Genomic DNA, 23,997 nt, shown 5'->3' with positions numbered 1-23,997 from the left:
GTGAACTCCAAATGCAGATGGAAGAATTGCAAACCTCACCCCTTCTTCCCCTCACCTCACAATCCTGTCCCCATTATATCTCCATTCTGACATCCGTCTCCTGCACTGAGATGCCCAATTCCTTCTCTTCAGGCACAGGAACGTGGTGTCTGATTGTTGCTTCAATCTGCTGGGGAACAATCTCTGCACTTCTTCCTGGGACAGGACTTTGATGATTTGGGATGTCTCTGAAGGACAGTTTCGTTCACGGGGACCCCTGCAGCTGGCAGGTGGTCATCAGGGTTGCATCAGCTCCTGTGCGTTATCCAGAAATGGTGAGTTTACATGATAATGTGGATATACTGGTGATGGAAGAACTATCCCTGGGCAATGACTGAGGCTGGCAGAGGAGCTGCACAGTCACACTGCACGAAGTGACTGGCAATGAGAAAGGAGCAATTTTCACCTGCTTAAGCTTCCCAAAGGTTATGTCTTAAGGGTGTGGCACAGACACGGGAAACAGTAATAGGAAGCGAGCTCTCTCGGTGTGATCACACTGAACACAGAAAGTGAGCTCCCTCGGTGTGATCACAAACAGATGTTGGTTAAAACTGTGTTTTATCTGAAAAGTGCCGTGCAATAATTTCTAATCACCCTCAATGTCATGTCTATCTGGACAACGGTCCCAGTGTGTGGGCCTGAATCTGCTGCCCTCACCTGAGTCTCTGATTGGACCTTGAAGCCACAAATGTCATATCTCAAACCATGTACTGCTCACCATATGATGGAGACAAATGAATTAGTGCATCACGACCCTAATCACATGCACACCCACTCGGACACCCTAAGTGTGACCAGGAACAAACACCCTGATTGATTCCTCTGCTCTGTCCCTAACCCACGTGTGTATGCCCACGTGTGTATCAGGGTTCCTGGCTGGTTCTCCCTCTCTCTAACCTAGGTGTCACTGGATAGTGTTCAGAAGGGTCCCTGGCTGGTTCTCCCTCTCTCTAATCTAGGTGTCGCTGGATAGTGTTCAGAAGGGTCCCTGGCTGGTTCCCCCCTGTCTCCAGAGAGGTGTTGCTAGATGGTGATTAGAAGGATCCCTGGTTGGTTTCCTCACTCTCTCTAACCCAGGGTCATGGGACAATGACTGAATCAGTAACTGAGACCAGATGATTTTTTTCCCCTGCTTTTTCGCTCTTCCTGTTTTGAAAGCTGGTCTAATTTTTCACTTTGTTATTATCCTACAGCAAATGTGATTGTAGCAGGATCTTACGACCACACCATATCTATCTGGGACACAGCTGGTCTATACAGGAAACTGGTCTTAAAGGTGCTGGTCTTGATTACACGGTGTAGTCAGGGAGCTGATAGATTTGTGTGATCTGTCCAAAGAGGAGAAGGTTTGGTGTCTGAGAACAGGAGCTGGAGATGCCCATTTGTCCCTTGAGCCTCTACCCGTCAACATCACCAGGGATGATCGACTTGCATTGATCGAGGAACTTTTGCTTCTGAGATAAGTGTAATAACAGAAAAGACACAGATTTCTGAATGGGGCTTGAAAAGCTCTCAATCCAGTCTTGAGACCCTGGAAGCATGATCTCAGACTCAAGAAGATAGCTTGACCATTTAGGATAGATGAAGAGTATCTTGTCTCTGATTGAGAACCCTCCCCCTCTGTGTCCCATGCTCCCAGACTGGACGGGAGTAGTCGAATAATTTCAAGGGTGAGATCAACAAGAGCATGCAGTGCAAATGGAATTGGGAGGAGCAATTCATGGAGATAAGGTCAGTCCACAGCTCAAGTGAAACAACACCTGCTGATCTTTGGGACAGTGGTGCAAAGACCAGCCAACCTACACTCTACACCAGCGCACATTGCCTTGCTTACTTCACCCTTGTTCAGCCTGTGACTTGGAATATTGGGCCAAGGGAAGGGAGAGTGGGGGGTTTAGAGTGGTCCATGTCAGATCAAGTTCAGGGTGGCTCTGATGGAGAAGTACTAGCATTTCTAGAGCACCTCCTGGCCTTTGCATGGCCCTCACCCAATCAGCACTCCTATTACTGTTGTATTGTTTGAAACAGGGCAACCATTTCCCCGACAGCTTACTCCACAAGGCTGAGAAATCTCCCCTAGGAGATCTGCTCCACTCTTCCTCTGAGATGTGCTTGGCACCCAGTACACCCTCTGAGAGTAAGGCCTTGGCATCCTGTACACCCGCTAGGGGGAGGCCTTGGCACCCTGTACACCCACTAAGGGTGAGGCGCAGGAATGAAGTTTTGTGAGAAACAGCACCTAAGAGTGACTGCAGCAGTACTGGAGGGGGTGCTGGTGACAACGTCTGGGGTCGAAACTATCTTGATTCAGGAGGGAGCAGAGTGGGGTGCAGACCAAAATGGGTTAATGAGGTTGCAAGAGGAGAGTTGCTTTGAGGATTCTATGTTCTGAACTTGGACTCTGGACTTTAATGTAAACTGTATGATAGAACTTGCATTGGAAACGTTGGAATTGGCAGATCAGGCTGTGGAAGTCAGTGAGAGGCAGGTTTGGGTGCAGCGGGAGAGGGGATATGCCACAGCTAACTGGTTTGGGATTCTTTCCTCCACAGAATCATAATGATTGGGTGATGGATGTGGCAATCTCTGCAGACAACAAGTGGATTCTCTCTGCCTGTAAGGTAATGACGTTATCCCTCACAGTTGGAAATATATAGATTGTCTCAGGGAAGATGCTGCCTGCTGCACAATTAGGAGAGCACACCAAGGAAGGGGCTACTACTTTGGAAATGCACCTCAGCTGCAACTGGGATCTGGAGGAAAGGCTAGGCTGATGCAGGGTCTCCAGCTGACACTGGGTGTTGTGGCTCAGAGTTGCTAGAAAGGAGCCCATTACAATCCTCAGCACTACTCACCAAACAAAACGCTAAAGAAAGAAAAAGTACTCAAAATTACTGGAGAAATTTAGCAGGTTAAGCAGCAAATTGATGTAACCAATGTTTCAGGCCTGAGCCCTTCCTCAAAAACCAGGCAGGTGCTTGAATAAAAAGATTGGGCGGGTGGAGGGAAGGAGAGAAGAAGGAATGGGGAGGACAGAAGAGAAAAAAATCTGAGGTGATAGGGGAGGGAGGGGTAACTCTCTGAATGGAGGAGTGGGGAGATGGAGGAAAGGAGACAGGGGAAAGGCCTAAAGGAAACTGGAGAAATTGATATTAATGATATATGGTTGGAGAGTGCCCAGAAGGAATATTCGGTGTGAGTTGTCCGTTATATTGGCGAATGTGCATTGAAAGGCATGATGGTGAATCAGCAATGGCTGACAGTAAGGGACCGTGTGTTGAACTGCTGTATTCCTGATTACCTTGTTGCGCCCCGTCCTGTGACTGTATCTGTCGCCCCTCCCTCCTTTGACCTTTTATAAAGCCTCTAACCCCCCTGACACTCCCCCCCCCCCCCAGAAAGCCTGAGTCATGGCACAGGATGAGTTCGCTGTCCAATGTGAATAAAAGCCTGTAAATCAATGACTCAGTCTCAGCAGCTCGAGTTATTTATGGTGCGTCAGACCAAATGCATGAGTTATATAGTGCTTTCTGGTGCACAATAGTGTCTGATTGTAGTTTGACAGGAACAAGATTGAGTAGAATTTTGAACTTAAAAGAAGTACTGCAAGTATGAAGGGTGCATGAGCCAAGGGAAAATTGGGCCAGTAAGTATCAAGTTTTTGAGGAACAAATGATAATGGGAGTCAACACATTAAGAACATAAAAGTGAATCATAAAAGCTTCTCCAGGGATGGAGGAAGATTAGTGAAGACAAGTGTAGGAACTTTACAGTCAGAAGCATGGGAATTTAACGAACTTTGGTTCCATCTTCACAGTAGGGGGCACAAATAACCACAGATATGCTAAGGGCTAACTTAAAACAGAACAAGCTAAAAGAACGATACTGGCATCAAGCAAAAAGGACAAACAAATTACATATAATCCAACAGAGATTAATGAAAATTTTAAGGAATTTTATGAATAATTCTATCAAACTGAGAATGAGGGGAAAGATGATAAAATATAGGAATTTTTAGCTAAAATTGAACTGCCGAAATTGCAAGAAGAACAAAACAAACTAATAAAACCATTTGAAATAGAGGAAGTACAGGATATATTAAAAAAGCTGCCGAACAATAAAACACCAGGAGAGGATGGATTTCCAATAAAATTTTATAAAACATTTAAAGAGTTATTAATTCCTCCTCTCCTGGAAGTAATGAAACCAACAGTGGCTGTTGCTTTAGACGCAGAATTACTTATTTAAAGTATTACGGAAGTTCAATCTACCAGAAAAATATATAAATTGGATTAAAGCATTATATAATGGACCATTGGTGAAGGTAACAGTAAATGGATATGTATCAAATCACTTTAAATTAAGTAGATCAACGAGACAGGAATGTCCACTATCCCCCTCATTGTTCGCTTTAGTGATAGAACCTTTGGCAGAACCGATAAGAATAGAAATTTAAATAAAAGGGATAAAAATAAAGGAGGAGTATAAAATCAACTTATTTGCAGATGACATCATAGTATACCTAACAGAACCAGAGGTATCAGTAAAAGAATTACATAAGAAATTGAAGGAATATGGAGAAATATCAGGGTACAAGATCAACACAAATAAAAGTGAAATGATGCCAATGAGTAATGCAGACTATACAGAATTTAAAAAAGAATCACTGTTTAAATGGCAAACACAAGCAATCCGATACCTAGGGATCAGGTTAGATAATAACTTAAGCCACCTGTACAAACTAAATTATCAGCCACTAATAAAGAAATTGCAGGAAGACTTAGAACATTGGAAAGAATTACTGCTAACATTGATAGGGAGGGTAAACTGGATTAAAATGAACGTGTTCCCAAGGATACAATACTTATTTCAAACATTACCTTTAACAGAAAAATTCTTTTAAGGAACTAAAGAGAATAATAAGGAAATCCTTGTGGAAAGGGAGGAACCCAAGGGTAGCGTTAGATAAATTAGCAGAGAGGTATAATCAAGGTGGTTTGCAGTTACCAAATTTTAGAAATTATTATAGAGCTACACAATTAAAGTATTTATCAGATTTTTACCAGACAAGGGAAAAACCAGACTGGACTATGATAGAGCTGGATAAAATAGGGGAAAAGGTACCCGAACATATACTTTATAAGTGGAATGAAAAGCTGGTGCAATATAAAAACTCACTAGTACTGCATCATTTACTTAATACATGGAAGAAGATCCACTTAGAAAGGAAAAAAACAAATGATCAAATACCAAAATTACATTTGACGTAAAATCTGCTAATCCCTTTTACAATAGACAACCTTTCCTTTAGAGAATGGGAGAGAAAAGGAATCAAAAGAATAGAAAATTTTTTTTGGAAATAATTTATTATCATTTGAACAGTTGAAGTATAGATATGGAATAATTCATTGTACAATGTTTGCATATCATCAATTGAAAGCGTATTTAAAGGATAAATTGGGAAAAAGCTTGTGATTACCTGAAGGAAGCAGCTTTGAATACATGATTACAGACAATGATAATTAAAAGATTTGTAACCAACAAGATAAGGAAAATGAAATAAACTATAAACCTAAGCAGAAAAGGATCTAAACATAAAAATAAAAAATGAAGTATGGGAAAAGTTATATTCTTGAACTATGAAGAATACAATAAACACAAGGTTACGCATGATACAGTATAATTGGTTACACAGGGTATATATCACTCCTCAAAAATTAAAAAAATGGGATTCAACTTTATCGGATAGATGTTTTTGCTGTAAGAAGGAAATGGGAACAACATTGCATGCAACTTGAGCATGTACGAAAGTAAAAATGTTTTGGGAAGAATTAAATCGGATACTAATTAAAACATACCAAAAAAACCAGAGATATTTCTTTTAAGTAACATAAGTAGAGAATTAGGCCTCAAATTGGATAAAGTACAAAAAGATTCATTATGATAGCCTTAGTGATAGCAAAAAAATGTATAATGTCAACTCGGAAAATGGAGGAGAGCATGAGAATACAGCAATGGTACATGGAAATGAATAAATGTATTCCATTGAAAAAAATAACATTTAATTTAAAAAATAATGTCACAATGTTTGAACAAATTTGGGAACCATACATGGAACATATCAGAGAGAGCTTGCCTATGACCTCCATCCCATAAAATGAGAATGAAAATTACAAGAAGACAAAACTACTAGATTCAGTGTGTAATAAATAGATGACGGATTGTTTATTTTCCTTTGTGTGAAGATATTGTTTTATGATTTTATTGTATATGTTGAATAGTTATGGGTTTTGGAGGGGGGAGGGTAGAGGGGAGGGAGGGAAAGGGGAGAAAAAAGGGGAGAAAAGACCACTGTGTAAATTTAATAAGAAACATTTGTACATATTTTGGTTGGTATGGTTCATAGCGTGAAAAATAAAAAAAATATTTTTAAAAACAAAGATATGCTAAGGGATTGAGAGTATAAGGGGGAAAAATTGAGAAATTTAAGGTGATTGGTATGATCCAGAGTAAATAATGGATGGAACTAATAACTTGCCAGAATCTGATCTTCTGGATTCCAGAACACTAGAAGAGGTAGAACCACCTGAAAACAATGGTCATTGGTTGGCATTTGGCAAAGGGGCTCTGGATTATAGTATAGTTTTTATAAAGATGGCAAATGTGATTTAAGAAATGGAAGGAGGAGTCACGTGATGGAGTAGTGGCCGGTCAGGGAATTCCAGCCCTCTCCCGAAAAGTTTTAAAAAAACGCACAAAACACAAAGGTACAAGATTAAAATTTACAACAAAGTAAAAATAAAGGTGAGAAGAAAATGGCAGCGAAGAGTGAAAAGTCGAAAACAACGGGAAGAAGAGAAGAAGAAAGAACGTCGGAAGAAGAAGGTGAAGGCCTTACCTGTCCGAGGAGGCCTGCTGTGGAGAGAGAAACCCGCTCCCTCAGGTCAGTGGAAGTCCCGGGCTCGGGACTACAAAAATGGCTCACAGAGCTGAATAAAAGTGCGCAACCGTGCATGCGCGACTCATCGCGCATGCGCAGATGCGCGTGAAAAAAAACACCGACGGGAGGGGGGAACAGCTGCGGAGTCGATCTCCACAGCTGAGAGAGACACCTGCAACAAAGCAGCAGGTGCAGAACACAGAAAATAATGACAAGAAAGAAGAGGGTAAAAAAAAAACAACAAATGGTCAACCCAGAGGAAGAAGAAGAACAGAAAGAAATGGAAGAAGAAGAGAAAGGCAAGACAATGGATGTATCTTTTTTTAAAGAATATATGGAATCAGTGAAAGAATGGCAATTACAAGAATTTAATGAGATAAAAAGAAGAATTAAGAATGCAGAAGAAAAAATGAATAAAATAGAAATGGTCATATCAGAGATAGGAAAAAGAGTGGATAATTTGGAAAAACAAGAAATAATCGTAGAAATGGAAGTAGAAGACTTAAAAGAGAAATTAGAAGAATCTAATAAAAAAGTTAAAGAGGCACATGAGCTGTTAGCTCAGAAGATAGATATAATGGAAAACTATAATAGAAGAAATAATATAAAGATAGTGGGCCTTAAGGAAGATGAAGAAGGCAAGAATATGAGAGAATTTATAAAAGATTGGATCCCAGGATCCTAGGAAGACCAGAATTACAGGAAGAAATGGAAATAGAGAGGGCACATAGAACATTAGCCCCGAAACCACAACTGCAGCAAAAACCAAGATCCATTTTAGTAAAATTCTTAAGATATACAACAAGAGAAAATATATTGGAGAAAGCAATGAAGAAAATAAGAGAAGACAAAAAGCCACTGGAATACAAAGGTCAAAAAAATTTTTTCTATCCAGACATAAGTTTTGAACTCCTGAAGAAGAGGAAGGAGTTCAATACAGCAAAAACGATCCTATGGAAAAAAGGATATAAATTTATGTTAAAGTACCCAGCAGTACTTAAAATGGTTATTCCAGGGCAACAAAACAGACTATTCTCGGATCCAGAGGAAGCACGAAAATTTGCAGAACAACTACAAAACAAGCAGAGAGATGAAGACATGTAATGAGAGTAAAAATGACCACGAACTATATGTGTGTATATGGGTATATGTGTGTATATATATATATATATATATATATATAGATGTGTATGTATGTGTGTGTATACATGAATGTATCCGTATTTAGAGGAAAATATATAGAGTATAGATAAGAATTAATAAGGGAGGGAAAGGGAATAGAGGGAATAAGGAGGGAATTAAAAGAGTGACCTTTGTTACATATGAAAATTGAAATCTTTCCCGGGGGGCTGGGTGGGGAGGAGTTACGGTCACTGCAAAATCAGTTGACGTTTGTGAGTGAATTCGCAAATCCAAATGGAGAGTGGAAATGTGGTTGCCCGACAAGGGATAAAGGGCTACTTAGGAGGGGGAGGGGAGAATGGGGTTAAAGAAGTTTTAAATAGGAGAATAAGGAAAATGTTTGATGTTTTAGAAATGTTGTCTTATAAAGTGTTCAAAACAAGAAAGCAGAAATGGATAAGAAGGAAAGGTGATGATGAAGAAACGGAAAGGGAAGATAAACAAAGTATGAAATGGCTACGCTGAACTATATGACTTTAAATATTAACGGAATACATAACCAAATCAAAAGGAAGAAACTGCTAAATTTACTGAAAAAAGAAAAAATTGATATAGCATTTGTGCAAGAAACACATTTAACTGAATTGGAGCACAAGAAATTAAAGAGAGATTGGGTAGGACATGTAACAGCAGCATCGTATAATTCAAAAGCAAGAGGAGTAGCTATATTAATTAGTAAAAATGTGCCAATTAAAATAGAAGAGGAAATAATAGATGCAGCAGGGAGATATGTAATGATAAAATGTCAGATATATTCGGAGTTTTGGAATCTACTCAATGTATATTCACCTAACAAAGAAGATCAAAAGTTTATGCAAGATATTTTTTTGAAGATAGCAGATACGCAAGGGAACATACTAATAGGAGGGGATTTTAACCTTAATTTGGACTCAAACATGGATAAAACTGGAAAAAAAAACTAACAGAAAGAACAAAGTAACCAAATTTATAATTAAATCGATGCAAGAAATGCAACTTTTGGATATATGGAGGAAAAGGAAAAGGAATATTCATATTACTCGGCTAGACATAAAACATACTCAAGAATAGACCTATTTTTTAGATATAATGGAAAATTATAACAGAAGAAATAACATAAAGATAGTGGGCCTTAAGGAAGATGTAGAAGGCAAGAATATGAGGGAGTTTATAAAAGAATGGATCCCTAAGGCCCTAGGATGTCCAGAACTACAGCAAGAAATGGAAATAGAAAGGGCACATAGAGCATTGGCCCCTAAACCACAACCACAACAAAAACCAAGATCTATTGTAGTAAAATTCCTAAGATATACTACAAGAGAAAAGGTGCTGGAGAAGACAATGGAAAAAGTAAGAGAGGGCAACAAACCACTGGAGTATAAAGGGCAAAAAATCTTCATTTATCCAGATATAAGCTTTGAACTCCTAAAGAAGAGAAAAGAGTTCAATGCAGCAAAAGCGATTTTATGGAAGAAAGGATATAAATTTACACTGAAGCATCCTGCGGTATTGAAAATATTTATTCCAGGACAACAAAACAGACTATTCTCGGATCCAGAAGAAGCACGAAAATTTGCAGAACAATTACAAAAATAGACTGAGGGATGAAGACGGGTAATGAGAGCAAAAATTATCACGATTGATATGTATGTGGGTAAAGACAAAAATAGAATGAGGGATGAAGACGGGTAAGGAGGGTAAAAATGACCACGATTGATATGTATGCGGGTAAAGAGGTATAAGAGTGAATAGAGACAACGGGCATATGTGAAAGTATCTGTAATTAGAGGAAAACATAGAAAGTATAGACAAGAATTAATAAGGGAAGGTAATGGAATAGAGAGAATAAGGAGGGAACTAAAAGAGTGACCTTTGTGACATATAAAAAACGAAATCTTTTCTGGGGGGGGCTGGGTGGGGGAAAAGAGCGGTCACTGCAAAATCAGTTGACGCTTGCGAGTGGATTCGCAAATCCAAATGGAGAGGGGAGATGTGGTTGTCCGACAAGGGATAAAGGGCAACTCAGGAGGGGAAGGGGAGATTGGGGATAAAGAAGATAGAAATAGGAGAATAAGGAAAATGTTGGATGTTGTAGGAATGTTGTCTGGTAAAGAGTTGTCTGGTAAAGAGTTGAAAATAAGAAAACAGAAATGGAAAAGGAGGAAAGGTAATGATGGAAAAACGGAAAGAGAAGATAAACAAAATATAAAATGGCTACGCTGAACTATATGACTCTAAATATTAATGGAATACATAACCAAATTAAAAGGAAGAAACTACTAAATTTACTGAAAAAGGAAAAAATAGATATAGCATTTGTCCAAGAAACACATTTAACTGAATTGGAGCACAAGAAATTAAAGAGAGATTGGGTAGGACATGTAACAGCAGCATCGTATAATTCAAAAGCAAGAGGAGTGGCTATATTAATTAGCAAAAATGTGCCATTTAAAATAGAAGAGGAAATAATAGATCCAGCAGGGAGATATGTTATGATAAAATGTCAGATATATTCAGAGCTTTGGAATCTACTTAATATATATTCACCTAACGAAGAAGATCAAAAGTTTATGCAAGATATCTTTTTGAAGGTAGCTAATACGCAAGGGAACATACTAATAGGAGGGGATTTCAATCTGAATTTGGATCCAAATATGGATAAAACGGGAAAAAAAATTAACAGGAAGAACAAAGTAACCAAATTTATAATTAAATCAATGCAAGAAATGAAACTTGTGGACATATGGAGGAAACAAAACCCAAAAGAAAAGGAATACTCATACTACTCGACTAGACATAAAACATACTCAAGGATAGACCTATTCCTGTTATCAGCCCACATACAAGGGAGAGTTAGGAAAACGGAATATAAAGCTAGACTATTATCGGACCACTCACCCCTGTTATTGGCAATAGAGCTAGAAGACATCCCTCCAAGAATGTATAGATGGAGATTAAACCCCATGCTACTTAAAAGACAGGATTTTAGAGAATTTATTGAAAAACAATTAAAAATGTACTTTGAAGTAAATACGGAATCAGTGGAAGATAAGTTTATACTATGGGACGCAATGAAAGCATTCATTAGAGGGCAAATAATAAGTTATGCAACCAAGATGAAGAAGGACTATAATCAGGAAACAGAGCAGTTGGAAAGGGAAATAATAAACATAGAAAAAAAATTAGCAATAAAGGAAGATACAACCAAAAGAAGAGAATTGGCAGATAAAAAAATAAAATATGAAACATTACAAACATATAAGGTGGAGAAGAATATAATGAAGACAAAACAGAAATATTATGAACTAGGGGAAAAAACACACAAAATCCTAGCATGGCAGCTTAAGACAGAGCAAACTAAGAAAACGGTATTGGCAACAAGGAAAAAAGACAAACAAATTACATATAATCCAAAAGAAATTAAGGAAAACTTCAGAGAATTCTATGAACAATTATACCGAACCGAAAACGAAGGGAAAGAAGGGAAAATAGATGAATTTTTGACTAAAATTGAACTACCAAAACTACAAATAGAGGAACAAAATAAATTAACAGAACCATTTGGAACAGTAGAAATACAAGAGATAATAAAAAATTTACCAAATAATAAGACACCAGGAGAGGATGGACTCCCAATAGAATTCTACAAAACATTTAAAGACCTAATAATACCGCCCCTCCTGGATGTAATCAACCAGATTGATGAGACACAAAACTTACCAGATTCATGTAAAACAGCAATAATTACAGTGATACTAAAACAAGGGAAAGATCCACTCTCACCAGCGTCATATAGACCAATATCTTTGCTAAACACAGATTATAAGATAATAGCTAAACTATTAGCGAACAGATTAGCAGAACAGGTACCGAAAATGGTAAATTTAGACCAAACTGGATTTATCAAAAAAAGACGCACAACAGACAATATTTGTAAATTTATTAACTTAATTCATGCAGTAGAAGGAAATAAAGCACCGGCAGTAGCAGTTGCTTTAGACGCAGAGAAGGCCTTCGACAGAGTAGAATGGAATTACTTGTTCAAAGTATTGCAAAAATTCAGTTTACCGGAGAAGTATATTAATTGGATTAAAGCATTATATAAGGGACCGTTAGCGAAAGTGACAGTAAATGGACATGTATCAAAGCAATTTAACTTAAGCAGGTCAACGCGGCAGGGATGCCCACTATCACCATTATTGTTTGCGCTAGCTATAGAACCACTAGCAGAATCGATAAGAAGAGATAATAATATAAAAGGAATAAAAATAAAAGACAGGGAATATAAAATCAGTCTGTTTGCGGATGATGTGATAGTGTACTTAACAGAACCAGAACTATCAATAAAAGAACTATATAAGAAATTGAAGGAATATGGAGAAGTGTCGGGATACAAGATAAACGTAAATAAAAGTGAAGCAATGCCTATGAATAACGCGGATTTCTCAAAATTTAAGGAGGAATCCCCATTCAGATGGCAAACGCAGGCAATAAGATACCTAGGTGTGCAAATAAACAAAAATCTAGGCCAATTATATAAACTCAATTACAATCCACTAATGAAAAAATTACAGGACGATTTAGAGCATTGGAAAGAGCTACCACTAACACTGATAGGAAGGATAAACTGTATTAAAATGAACATTTTTCCAAGGATACTATACTTATTTCAGGCATTGCCAATACAACTGACAGAAAAATTCTTCAAAGAGTTAAAGAAAATAATAAGGAGATTTTTATGGAGAGGGGGGAAACCGAGGATAGCACTAGACAAATTAACAGAATGGTATAAACAAGGAGGCTTACAATTGCCAAACTTCAAAAATTATTATAGAGCCGCACAATTAAGGTACCTATCAGATTTTTATCAAACAAGGGAAAAACCAGACTGGACGAGACTAGAATTAGATAAAATAGGGGAAAAGATACCTGAACACATATTATATAAATGGGACGAAAAATTGGTACAACATAGAACTTCTCCAGTATTACACCATCTCCTCAATATATGGAAGAAGATTCATGTAGAAAGAAATAAAATAAATTACCAAATACCAAAACTAATATTGACGCAAAATAAGCTACTCCCTTTTACAATAGACAACCTTGCCTTTAGAAAATGGGAAAAAAAAGGGATTAAAAGAATAGAAAATTGTTTTTCAGGAAGTAGATTCTTATCCTTTGAACAAATGAGAGATAAGTACAATATAACGGGAGATACAGCGCTGGCATATTACCAACTGAGATCCTACTTGAAAGATAAATTAGGAAGCAACTTGAGTTTACCAGAGGGAAGTAACCTTGAATATGTGATTACAGATACAATGTTAATCAAAAGATTTATAAAAAATATGTATATTAAACTGCAAGAAAAGGAAAATGAGGAAACAAATGGTAAAACTAAACAAAAATGGGAACAAGATTTAAATATAAAGATAAAAAAGGAAACATGGGAGAAGTTATGCTCTGGAACGATGAGAAATACAATAAATACGAGGCTGCGTATGATACAATATAATTGGTTACACAGACTATACATTACACCGCAAAAGTTAAATAAATGGGACCCAACAGTATCTGATAGATGTTTTCGATGTAAAAAAGAAAGGGGAACAACAATTCATGCAATCTGGACATGTGAGAGAGTAGAAAAATTTTGGGATGATCTCAATCAGATATTAAATAAAATAACAGAAAACAATATACCAAAGAATCCAGAGATCTTTCTCCTAAGTAACATAAAAAATAAAGAATTTGGAATTGACTTGGAGGATGCACAAAAAAGATTTGTTAAGATAGCCCTAGCTGTAGCAAAAAAATGTATTATGTCAACCTGGAAATTGGAAGATAATTTGAAAATACAACAATGGTATATAGAAATGAATAAATGTATTCCATTAGAAAAAATAACATATAGTTTAAGAAATAATATTGAAATATTCGAACAAGTATGGGAGCCTTACATTAAATACAATAGCGAAAACCTACCGGGAACAAACATTACCTAAGTTGATGGAAGGAGAAGAGAAGAAAAAAATGGACTCAGTAGAATTTCTGGTGTATTTTTGTTGAATGACAACATTGTCTAACTGAATTAATGCAACCTAGATTGTATAACTAAAATGGATGAGAGGGGGGAGGGATGGGGGGGTGGCTTGGGAGGAGGGAGGGGGGAGGGAGAAAAAGTCACTGTAAATGTGTGGAAAAGAAAAAGTGTATATCATGGCTATTGTGATTTATGGTGTGAAAAATAAAAAATTAAAAAAAAAAAAAAAAAAAAAAAAAAAAAAAAAAAAAAAAAAAAAAAAAAAAAAGACCTATTTTTGTTATCAGCTCATATGCAAGATAGAGCAAGAAAAACAGAATATAAAGCTAGAATACTATCGGACCATTCACCCTTGATATTGACAATAGAGTTAGAGGACATCCCTCCAAGAATGTATAGATGGAGATTAAACTCCATGCTACTTAAAAGGCAGGATTTTAGAGAATTAATTGAAAGACAAATTAAAATGTATTTTGAAATAAATACGGAATCAGTGAAAGATAAGTTTATACTATGGGATGCAATGAAAGCGTTAATTAGAGGGCAAATAATAAGTTATGTAACCAAGATGAAGAAGGACTATAATCAGGAAACAGAGCAGTTGGGAAGGGAAATAGTAAACATAGAAAAAAAATTAGCAATGAAGGAAGATACAACTAAAAGAAGAGAATTGGCAGATAAAAAAATAAAATATGAAACACTACAAACATATAAGGTGGAGAAGAACATAATGAAGACAAAACAGAAATATTATGAACTAGGGGAAAAAACGCACAAAATTCTAGCATGGCAGCTTAAGACAGAAAAAGCTAAGAAAATGGTATTGGCATCAAGGAAAAAAGACAAACAAATCTCATATAATCCAACGGAGATCAATGAAAACTTTAGAGAATTCTATGAACAATTATACCAAACTGAAAACGAAGGGAAAGAAGGCAAAATAGATGAAATTTTAACCAAAATTGAACTACCAAAATTACAAATAGAGGAACAAAATAAATTAACAGAACCATTTGAAATAGTAGAAATACAAGAGATAATAAAAAAATTACCAAATAATAAAACACCAGGAGAGGATGGATTCCCAATAGAATTCTATAAAACATTTAAAGATTTATTAATTCCTCCCCTCCTGGAAGTAATCAACCAGATTGACAAAACACAAAGCTTACCAGATTCATATAAAATAGCAATAATTACAGTAATACTAAAGCAAGGGAAAGATCCACTCGCACCAGCGTCATATAGACCAATATCTTAACACAGATTATAAGATAATAGCTAAACTATTAGCAAACAGATTAGCAGAGTATGTACCTAAAATGGTAAATCTAGACCAAACTGGATTTATTAAAAAAAGACGCACAACAGACAATATTTGTAAATTTATTAACTTAATTCATGCAGTAGAAGGGAGTAAAGCGCCAACAGTAGCAGTTGCTTTAGACACAGAGAAGGCCTTTGACAGAGTAGAATGGAATTATTTATTCAAAGTATTGCAAAAATTCAGTTTACCAGAGAAGTATATTAATTGGATTAAAGCATTATATAAGGGACCATTGGCGAAAGTGACAGTAAATGGATATATATCAAAGCAATTTAACTTAAGCAGGTCAACACAGCAGGGATGCCCACTATCACCCTTATTGTTCGCGTTAGCTATAGAACCACTAGCAGAATTGATAAGAATAGAAAATAATATAAAAGGGATAAAAATAAAAGACAAGGAATATAAATGATGATGTTATAGTATACTTAACAGAACCAGAACTATCAATAAAAGAATTATATAAGAAATTGAAGGAATATGGAGAAGTGTCGGGTTACAAGATTAACGTAAATAAAAGTGAAGCAATGCCTATGAATAATGCGGATTTCTCAAAATTTAAGAAGGAATCACCATTCAGATGGCAAATGCAAACAATAAGATACCTAGGTATACAAATAAATAAAAATCTCGGCCATCTATATAAACTCAATTATTATCCACTAATGAAAAAATTACAGGGCGATTTAGAGCAATGGAAAGATTTACCATTAACACTAATAGGAAGGATAAACTGTATTAAAATGAACATTTTCCCAAGGATATTATACCTATTTCAGGCATTGCCAATACACTTGACAGAGAAATTCTTCAAAGAGTTAAAGAAAATAATAAGGAAATTTTTATGTAAAGGGGGGAAACTGAGGATAGCACTAGATAAATTAACAGAATGGTATAAACAAGGAGGCTTACAACTGCCAAACTTTAAAAATTATTATAGAGCCGCACAATTAAGATACCTATCAGATTTTTACCAAACAAAGGAAGAGCCAGATTGGACTTGATTAGAACTATATAAAATAGGGGAAAAGATACCTGAACACATATTATATAAATGGGATGAAAAATTGGTACAACGTAGGAGTTCTCCAGTATTACATCATCTGCTCAACATTTGGAAGAAGATTCATGTAGAAAGGAATAAAACAAATTATCAATTACCAAAACTAATATTGACGCAAAATCAGTTACTCCCATTTACGATAGATAACCTTTCCTTTAGTGAATGGGAGAAAAAAGGGATCAGAAGAATAGAAAATTGTTTTTCAGGAAATAGATTATTATCCTTTGAACAAATGAAAGATAAATATAATATAACTCAAGATACAGTGCTGGCATATTCCCAATTGAGATCCTACTTGAAGGACAAATTAGGAAGCAGTCTGAGGTTACCAGAGGGAAGTAACTTTGAATATGTGATTACAGATACAATGATAATCAAAAGATTTATATCAAACATGTATATTAAACTGCAAGAAAAGGAGAATGAGGAAACAAATGGTAAAACTAAACAAAAATGGGAACAAGATTTAAATATAAAGATAAAAAAGGAAACATGGGAGAAGTTATGTTCTGGAACAATGAGAAATACAATAAATACGAGGTTACGTATGATACAATATAACTGGATACACAGGCTATACATTACACCTCAAAAGTTAAATAAATGGGACCCAACAGTATCTGACAGATGTTTTCGTTGTAAAAAAGAAATGGGAACAATTCATGCAATCTGAACATGTGAGAAAATAAAAAAATTTTGGGAAGATCTAAACCAGATATTAAATAAAATTACAGAAAACAATATACCAAAAAACCCAGAGATCTTCCTCCTAAGTAACATAAAAAACAAAGAATTTGGACTTGATTTGGATGGTGCACAAAAAAGATTTGTTAAGATAGCTCTAGCCGTAGCAAAAAAATGTATTATGTCAACCTGGAAATTGGAAGATAATTTGAAAATACAACAATGGTATATAGAAATGAATAAATGTATTCCTTTAGAAAAAATAACATATAGTTTAAGAAATAATATTGAAATATTTGAACAAATATGGGAGCCATACATGAAACACAATACAGAAAACCTACTGGGGACATTCACTACCTAAATTAACGAAAGGAGAAGGAAATGAAAAGAATTGACTCAGTGGAATTTCTTGTTTATTTTTATTGAATGACAACATTGTTTGACTGGTTTAATGTATCTTAGATTTTGTACTTTAAATGGATGGGGGGGGAGGTAGGAAGGGTGGGATGGGAGCAGGGAGGGGAGGAGAAAATGACACTATATATTTGAAAAGGAAAATGTATGTATCATGGTCAATGTGGTTTATGGTGTGAAAAAAAAAGAAGAAATGGAAGGGAGAGAAATTGGGGAACTACATTCGAGGAGTCCAACGTCAAGAATATGGTAAATGCCGGAGTCTATTATAAATCACATTAAAAAAATCAGCCAAAGTAAACATAGATCATTCCAGAACAGAACAGCCTCTTTGACCCAAAATGCTGTGAGAACCTATATAAACCTCCTCAATATCTAAACATTCCCTACCTCACAACCATCACCCTCTATTTTTCTTGCATTCATGTGGCTGTCCTTATTGCACCACCCCAAGCAATACATTCCAGACACCCACTATTCTCTGTGTATATAAAAAAAATCTTATCCTGACGTCTCTCCTAAGCTTTCCTCCCCTCACCTTGTACAGATATGCTCTGGTATTTGCTACTGTCGTCCTGGGGAAAAGGTGCTGGCTATCCATCCTATCTATGCCTCAATTAAGTTGCCTCATCCATCTTCGCTCAAAAGGGAAAAGACCTAGCCCTGTTAACTTGGCCTCATAAGACACGTTCTCCAATTCATGAAACATTCTGATACATCTCACCTGCACCTTCTCCATAGTTTCTACATCCTTCCTGTAATGAGGCATCCAAAACTGAATACCATATTCTAAGTGTGGTCTAACCAGAGTTTCAAAGAGCTGCAAAATGACTCTTTAACTCAATCTCCTGACAAATGAGGGCCAGCATTCCATAAGCCTTCTTAAATACCCTATCAACCTGTGCGGTGACTTAGAGAGATCTATGGATATGGACCACAAGGTCCCTCTGTTTTTCCATATTGTTAAGAATCCTGCCTTTAACCATGTATTCTGCCTTCAAATTTGTATGAAAAATGTATCACTTCATATAGAGTCAGCATGGATTTATGGAAGGGAAATTGTGTTCAACAAACCTGCTAGAGATTTTTTTTAGGGAATGTGGGAGCAGCTTTACCAGAAGGACAACAATTGTTCAAGAGGAACAGGGACAAGTGCACCTAAACATTGCAGCATCTTACTTGTGGATATCTTCTTTTTCCCAGGACTCCACAGTGCATTTATGGAACATTGAAAAACTGGACCAGATCTCAGGGGTCAAGTCCCAGCAAAAACTCTGCGGGGAGAAAGTTAGCAAGGTTTGGAGTTTTACACTTTTGATTGGACATTTCCCTCTTCCTGCCCATTGCTGTTGACTTCTTGGTTATCCCCTAAGCACTCTGGCACATCTCTGGTTTCTAAGTTACCCACTTAGATCCCTGCTGCAAGTAAGAAACTGAGAAAACTGAAAGAAAAAGTTATTTTGGGCCTGTTTCATTGAGGAAGGTCATATTAAATCAATAGGTCCCTGGCCTGGCCCTGTGAAGAATTGTGCCCAATCCTAAGACCCCTCACTGCAGAAATGACATTAAATCCTGGGGATGGTTTGCTGCAAAGATCAGTTGGTGTATCTTCCATGAATATAAGTAGGTTGGAGGTGGGGTTGTGGGGGGGTGGTGGGGGGGTAGGATTGTGAAATCCTGAAGCATGTAGACCAGATAAGAGATAACATTCCAATGAGCAGAGGAGTCAGGAACCAGCGGCTAAGATTAAAGGGAGACTGCTTTATAAAGGTGACTTGAGGATGCTTTTTTCCACATTGGGAGGTGGAGCTGTGGTTGCATCACTCGGGGAGAGGTGGTGGCAGATTCAGATCCAATGTTAGTTCAGGAGATGGATAGGTTTTGATAAAATGTAGGAGAGGAATGTGAGAGACTGCTTTCTCATTCTGCCAGTAGAGATGTAATGGGCTGAATAACTTTTCAGGCAATAACCATTCTGATAAAAGATCCTGACCTAAAACATTGACTGACCATTTGTTTCTGATGACCCTCCAGCAGCTCATTGTTTGCAAAAGATTCAAGCAGGTTTTGTTTCTCTAATAATCATTCTGTGATTGAGAAGCGTCAGTGTGCAAATTGAAGGAATGAGCCAGATGGTCGATGGAAGCAGATGTAACCAGATCCTCTCAAAGGAAACTGTATTGGTGCAATAAGTGTCTGATGTACTGGTGAAAGTGTGGGGTAATGTGTATACATCTCTGAATGTTTGTATTAATGCATGAGTGGGAATCCCAGCGAGAGTGGGTGCAGGCGCAGGTGTGGGAGGCCCCGAGGGAGGGGGTGCAGCGCACGGGAGCCTTGCAGGAGTTGTGGAGATGCCTGCCCCACGGATGGAGGTATATTGGAGCTCTGGTTGAAATGTCTCTTCCTCCCCCACAGTGCCCTGAGTGTGGGAAGCTGTTCTCCACCTGCTTCCAGGACTCAGATTCGCCGAAGCAATGCACCTTCTGCCGCCTGTTGACAAACCAGCTAGCTATCGTGCCCACTATACCCAGCTCCTGACTCTTTCCTCCCTGCAGAATCCACCCTCCCCACCTCCCTACACTGAACCTTTCCAAACCTCAGAAGCCCATCCTCTCTCCTCCCACCTCCTGCACCCGCCCCATTAGTCCCCATCCTCACTCGCATCACTGCTCTCTCTCTCTCCCCCCTCCTCTCTCTCTCTACCCCTACTCTCTTCCTCCCCTCTCCCCTCCCCCCTCTCTCTCCCCCCCCTCTCTCTCCCCCCTCTCTCTTTCCCCCAGAATTCAAGAACAGTTTTTGACCTACCGTTGTGACTCATTCATCCATCTCACATGGACAAGAGGTAGTCTTTGCACTCTTTTATATAACTAAATTTTTCTCTACATCTTCACCATGTGTCTTCTGTAACAATTCTTTACACTTACTCATTTGTCCATTCAACATGACACTACCTGCTGTTTGAGTTGGATGAAATAGCACACAAAACAATGGTTTTTATTATGTTTTAGTACACGTGACAATAAAACACATTCAAATTTATTATCAACTGATTGTACATATACAACCTAAAACAGTGCATTTCCAGACAATAGTGCACACATATAGACACACAGTTCACCCTAAATACAAACTACATATACTGCATACATAGCTATCCAATATAAATAATTATAATTTATGGGTTTCTAGGATTATTGAACAGTCTCACTGCATGCAGGAAGAAACTGTTTTCCAGCCTGACAGTCCTGATTTTTATTCTCCTACACCTCTTCCTTGAAGGTTGTGTCTCAAAGATACTGTGGGCTGGATGGTAAGGATTCTCAATTATTCTTTGATCACCACTGCCTGTAGATATCGTCAATAGAGGGAAAGGAGACCCCAAGATTTTGTCAGCAGTTTTAATCACCCTCCGTACTGATGTCCAATCTGATGCTTTGCAGCTACCATACTATGATGCAGCCAATCAGGACACACTCTGCTGTTCTCCTGTGGTACTGCTGCAACACTCTGACTAATAAAGAGGCGTCTTTTTTAAAAAAATTTTTATTTTTCACACTATGAACCCTATTAACCAAAATACACACAAACATTTCCCTCTTGAATATACAGTGTTATTTTCTCCCCTTTTCCCCCCCTCCCTTCCGTCCCTCCTTCCCACCCCCCCTCCCTACCCACTAAACGTTCAACATATACAATACACTAAACCCATTAAACAATGTCATCACACAATGAAAATAAACAAGAAAATTGTGTCATCTTTTTACACACTGGGTCAGTTCATTTCGTCTTCTTCTCATTCTATCATTTTAGGGGGTGGAGGTCCGCAGTAGGCCCTCTCTGTTGTGTTCCATGTACGGTTCCCAAATTTGTTCAAATACTGTAATGTTATTTCTTAAATTATATGTTATTTTTTCCAATGGAATACATTTATTCATTTCTATGTACCATTGCTGTACTCTCAGGCTATCTTCTAATTTCCAGGTTGACATTATACATTTTTTTTGCTACAGCTAATGCTATCATAATAAATCTTTTTTGTGCTCCATCCAAATCGAGTCCAAGCTCTTTACTTCTTATATTACTTAGAAGAAAGATCTCTGGATTTTTTGATATGTTGCTTTTTGTGATTTTATTTAATATCTGGTTTAGATTTTCCCAAAACTTTTCCACTTTCTCACATGCCCAAATTGCATGTACTGTTGTTCCTGTTTCCTTCTTACAGTGAAAACATCTGTCTGATACTGTTGGATCTCATTTATTTAACTTTTGGGGCGATGAAGAGATGTTATAGGTCTAGGATTGGTCATCCTTTAAATCAGTTATTCTCAATAGGGGCAATACATCCCCATCAGGGCCACAGAACATTTAAGGGTGGGCATGGATATTTTTAATGATTTTCATGGAGTTGTAGGAGGGAAGTATGGAAGAAACCAACAAAATTTGACTGCTTCACAGGGAGGGGACCCATAAACTTTGAGCACAATCCTAAGGGGACCACAGCCAAAACAAAGGTTAAAATGGCGGTGTTAAATGGACACCAAGGAACTTTGTCTTCCCCACTCTTTTTACTGTGGAGCCATTGATATTTGTCCACCTGATTTCCACAGTCATCTCTTTTCTCTTGTCCATGTTGAGACATTCAATCCCTCACTGCCACCCCTCCCCCTCTCCCCATAGTGGAGCCCTCCCTCACTGCCACCTCTCCCACAGAGGGGTGTTCCCTCACCACTTTTCAGAGTAATGCACTTTGGGAAATTATTTTCTGGTGGGACTCTAGAGTAAATTGTAGATACATTAGGAGCATCAATGTCCAGAGAGACCTTGGGCTCCCTGAAATTGGCAAGACTGTTCACTAAGTTAGTTAAAGCCATTTAGAATGTTGAGGCATTTTCTCCAGCAGAAACTCTGGTTGAACTTTCTTCCATATTGCTACCTGGTCACCACACTGCAGAAAGCAGAGAGAATACAGAATAGATTCATCAGGATATTGGAGAGCTATCATTGCAAGGAGAGATTAGATAGGTTTGATTTATGCTCACTGCAGTTTGGGAGGCTAAGGACTTGATAAGATAATGAAGGGAATAGATAGGATAAATAATCAGTCTTTTTTGCATGAACAGAGTCATCAACAACTAGAGGTGATGGGGAGAAATTTAAATAGGACGTGAGGGAGGATGATGGGTTATATGGAGCGAACTCCATAGGAATGGTGGAGGAGGGGACATTTACAAAATTTAAAAGTTCAATTGGACAGATACCTAGAAAGGAAAGGACAAGAAAGATACCTATCTAATCGAGGAAAATGGGAATCACTAGGTGGCTGAAATGGCCTGTTTCTGCACTCCAGCTCTAAATGAGGGAAATGCTGATTCTTTAGAGCAGGTCAGTAATAGGGAATGGTATTGGATGTCTTTCAATGCATGAGGGTGGATAAATACCATCTGTCTCTGGTTTCTGTGGGAAACCAAGACTTGGGTTTAGATATTATTGGATTTTTGTTAGCCACATCTGAAGCACCAGAGATTGGAGGATGCCTAACATTTTGCCTTTATTTAGGAAGGGCAGTAGGGATAGGCCAGGTAACTAGGCTGGTGATTCTTATGTTAATGGAGGGAAATTAGTGGAGAAAATAATGAAGTGCAGGATTTATGTATACAGGTATTTGAAAAGGCAGGGACTGAATAGGAGATAGTAAGCATGGTCTTGTGCATGAGAAATCATGTCTCGAGATAGTTTTTTGAGGGGGCTAGAAGTGATTGAAAAAGGCAGGGTTGTAGATGTTGGTGTGATGCAGTTTAACAAGGCATTTGACAAAGTTCTGTATGGTAGGGTTGGCTGGTCCAATGGTTAAGGCACATGTGATCCAATGATGGCTAATGGATGACTAAATGCCCACCATTAACAAACAGCTTGAAGTTACTATCCCCCAAACCTCAACTAAACATATCACCTGCACACAGGATCTCCCTGGCTTACCTTACTGAAATACGTCTGTGTCAGTGTCTGGTTTTGACCTCCTTGCCTGGTACTGCCAATGTACTCTCAGCGACAGCAATTGTCGGCAATTTACACGCACTGGCCTAACTTGGAAATATATTCTTTCCTTCATCATTACTAGGTCTAAACTCTGCGTGTAATCGTGGGAGCCACTCCACCTTGCAGACTGCAGCGGTTCAAGCAGTCAGCTCATCCCACCTGCCCAGAGCAGAATGCTAAAGTGACCATATTAAACTCCTATAAGAAAGATGGCGGCGTTCCATTCAGCTTCAAGTACACATCTCCCATAATGCTTGGAGCCTGTGAAAGGCATCTGACAG

General features: G+C 37.8%; 1 protein-coding gene across 1 annotated transcript in view; it reads left to right on the top strand.

Moving 5' to 3' along the window:
- Positions 1-21,731, top strand: part of LOC138744984 (WD repeat-containing protein 88-like) — a 41,914-nt gene extending 20,183 nt beyond the window's left edge. Inside the window, exons 7-11 of the mRNA XM_069901953.1 lie at positions 133-314; positions 1,233-1,315; positions 2,592-2,660; positions 18,881-18,973; positions 20,096-21,731. Coding sequence (XP_069758054.1) covers positions 133-314; positions 1,233-1,315; positions 2,592-2,660; positions 18,881-18,973; positions 20,096-20,218 — 550 coding nt within the window. The 3' untranslated portion in view covers positions 20,219-21,731. The remainder of the gene's footprint in view (positions 1-132; positions 315-1,232; positions 1,316-2,591; positions 2,661-18,880; positions 18,974-20,095) is intronic.
- Positions 21,732-23,997: the final 2,266 nt, after the last annotated feature.

This window comes from Narcine bancroftii, chromosome 10, assembly GCF_036971445.1.
Source record: "Narcine bancroftii isolate sNarBan1 chromosome 10, sNarBan1.hap1, whole genome shotgun sequence".
In the NCBI taxonomy this organism is placed as follows: Eukaryota; Metazoa; Chordata; class Chondrichthyes; order Torpediniformes; family Narcinidae; genus Narcine; species Narcine bancroftii.
This window is presented reverse-complemented; position numbering and strand designations above follow the sequence as displayed.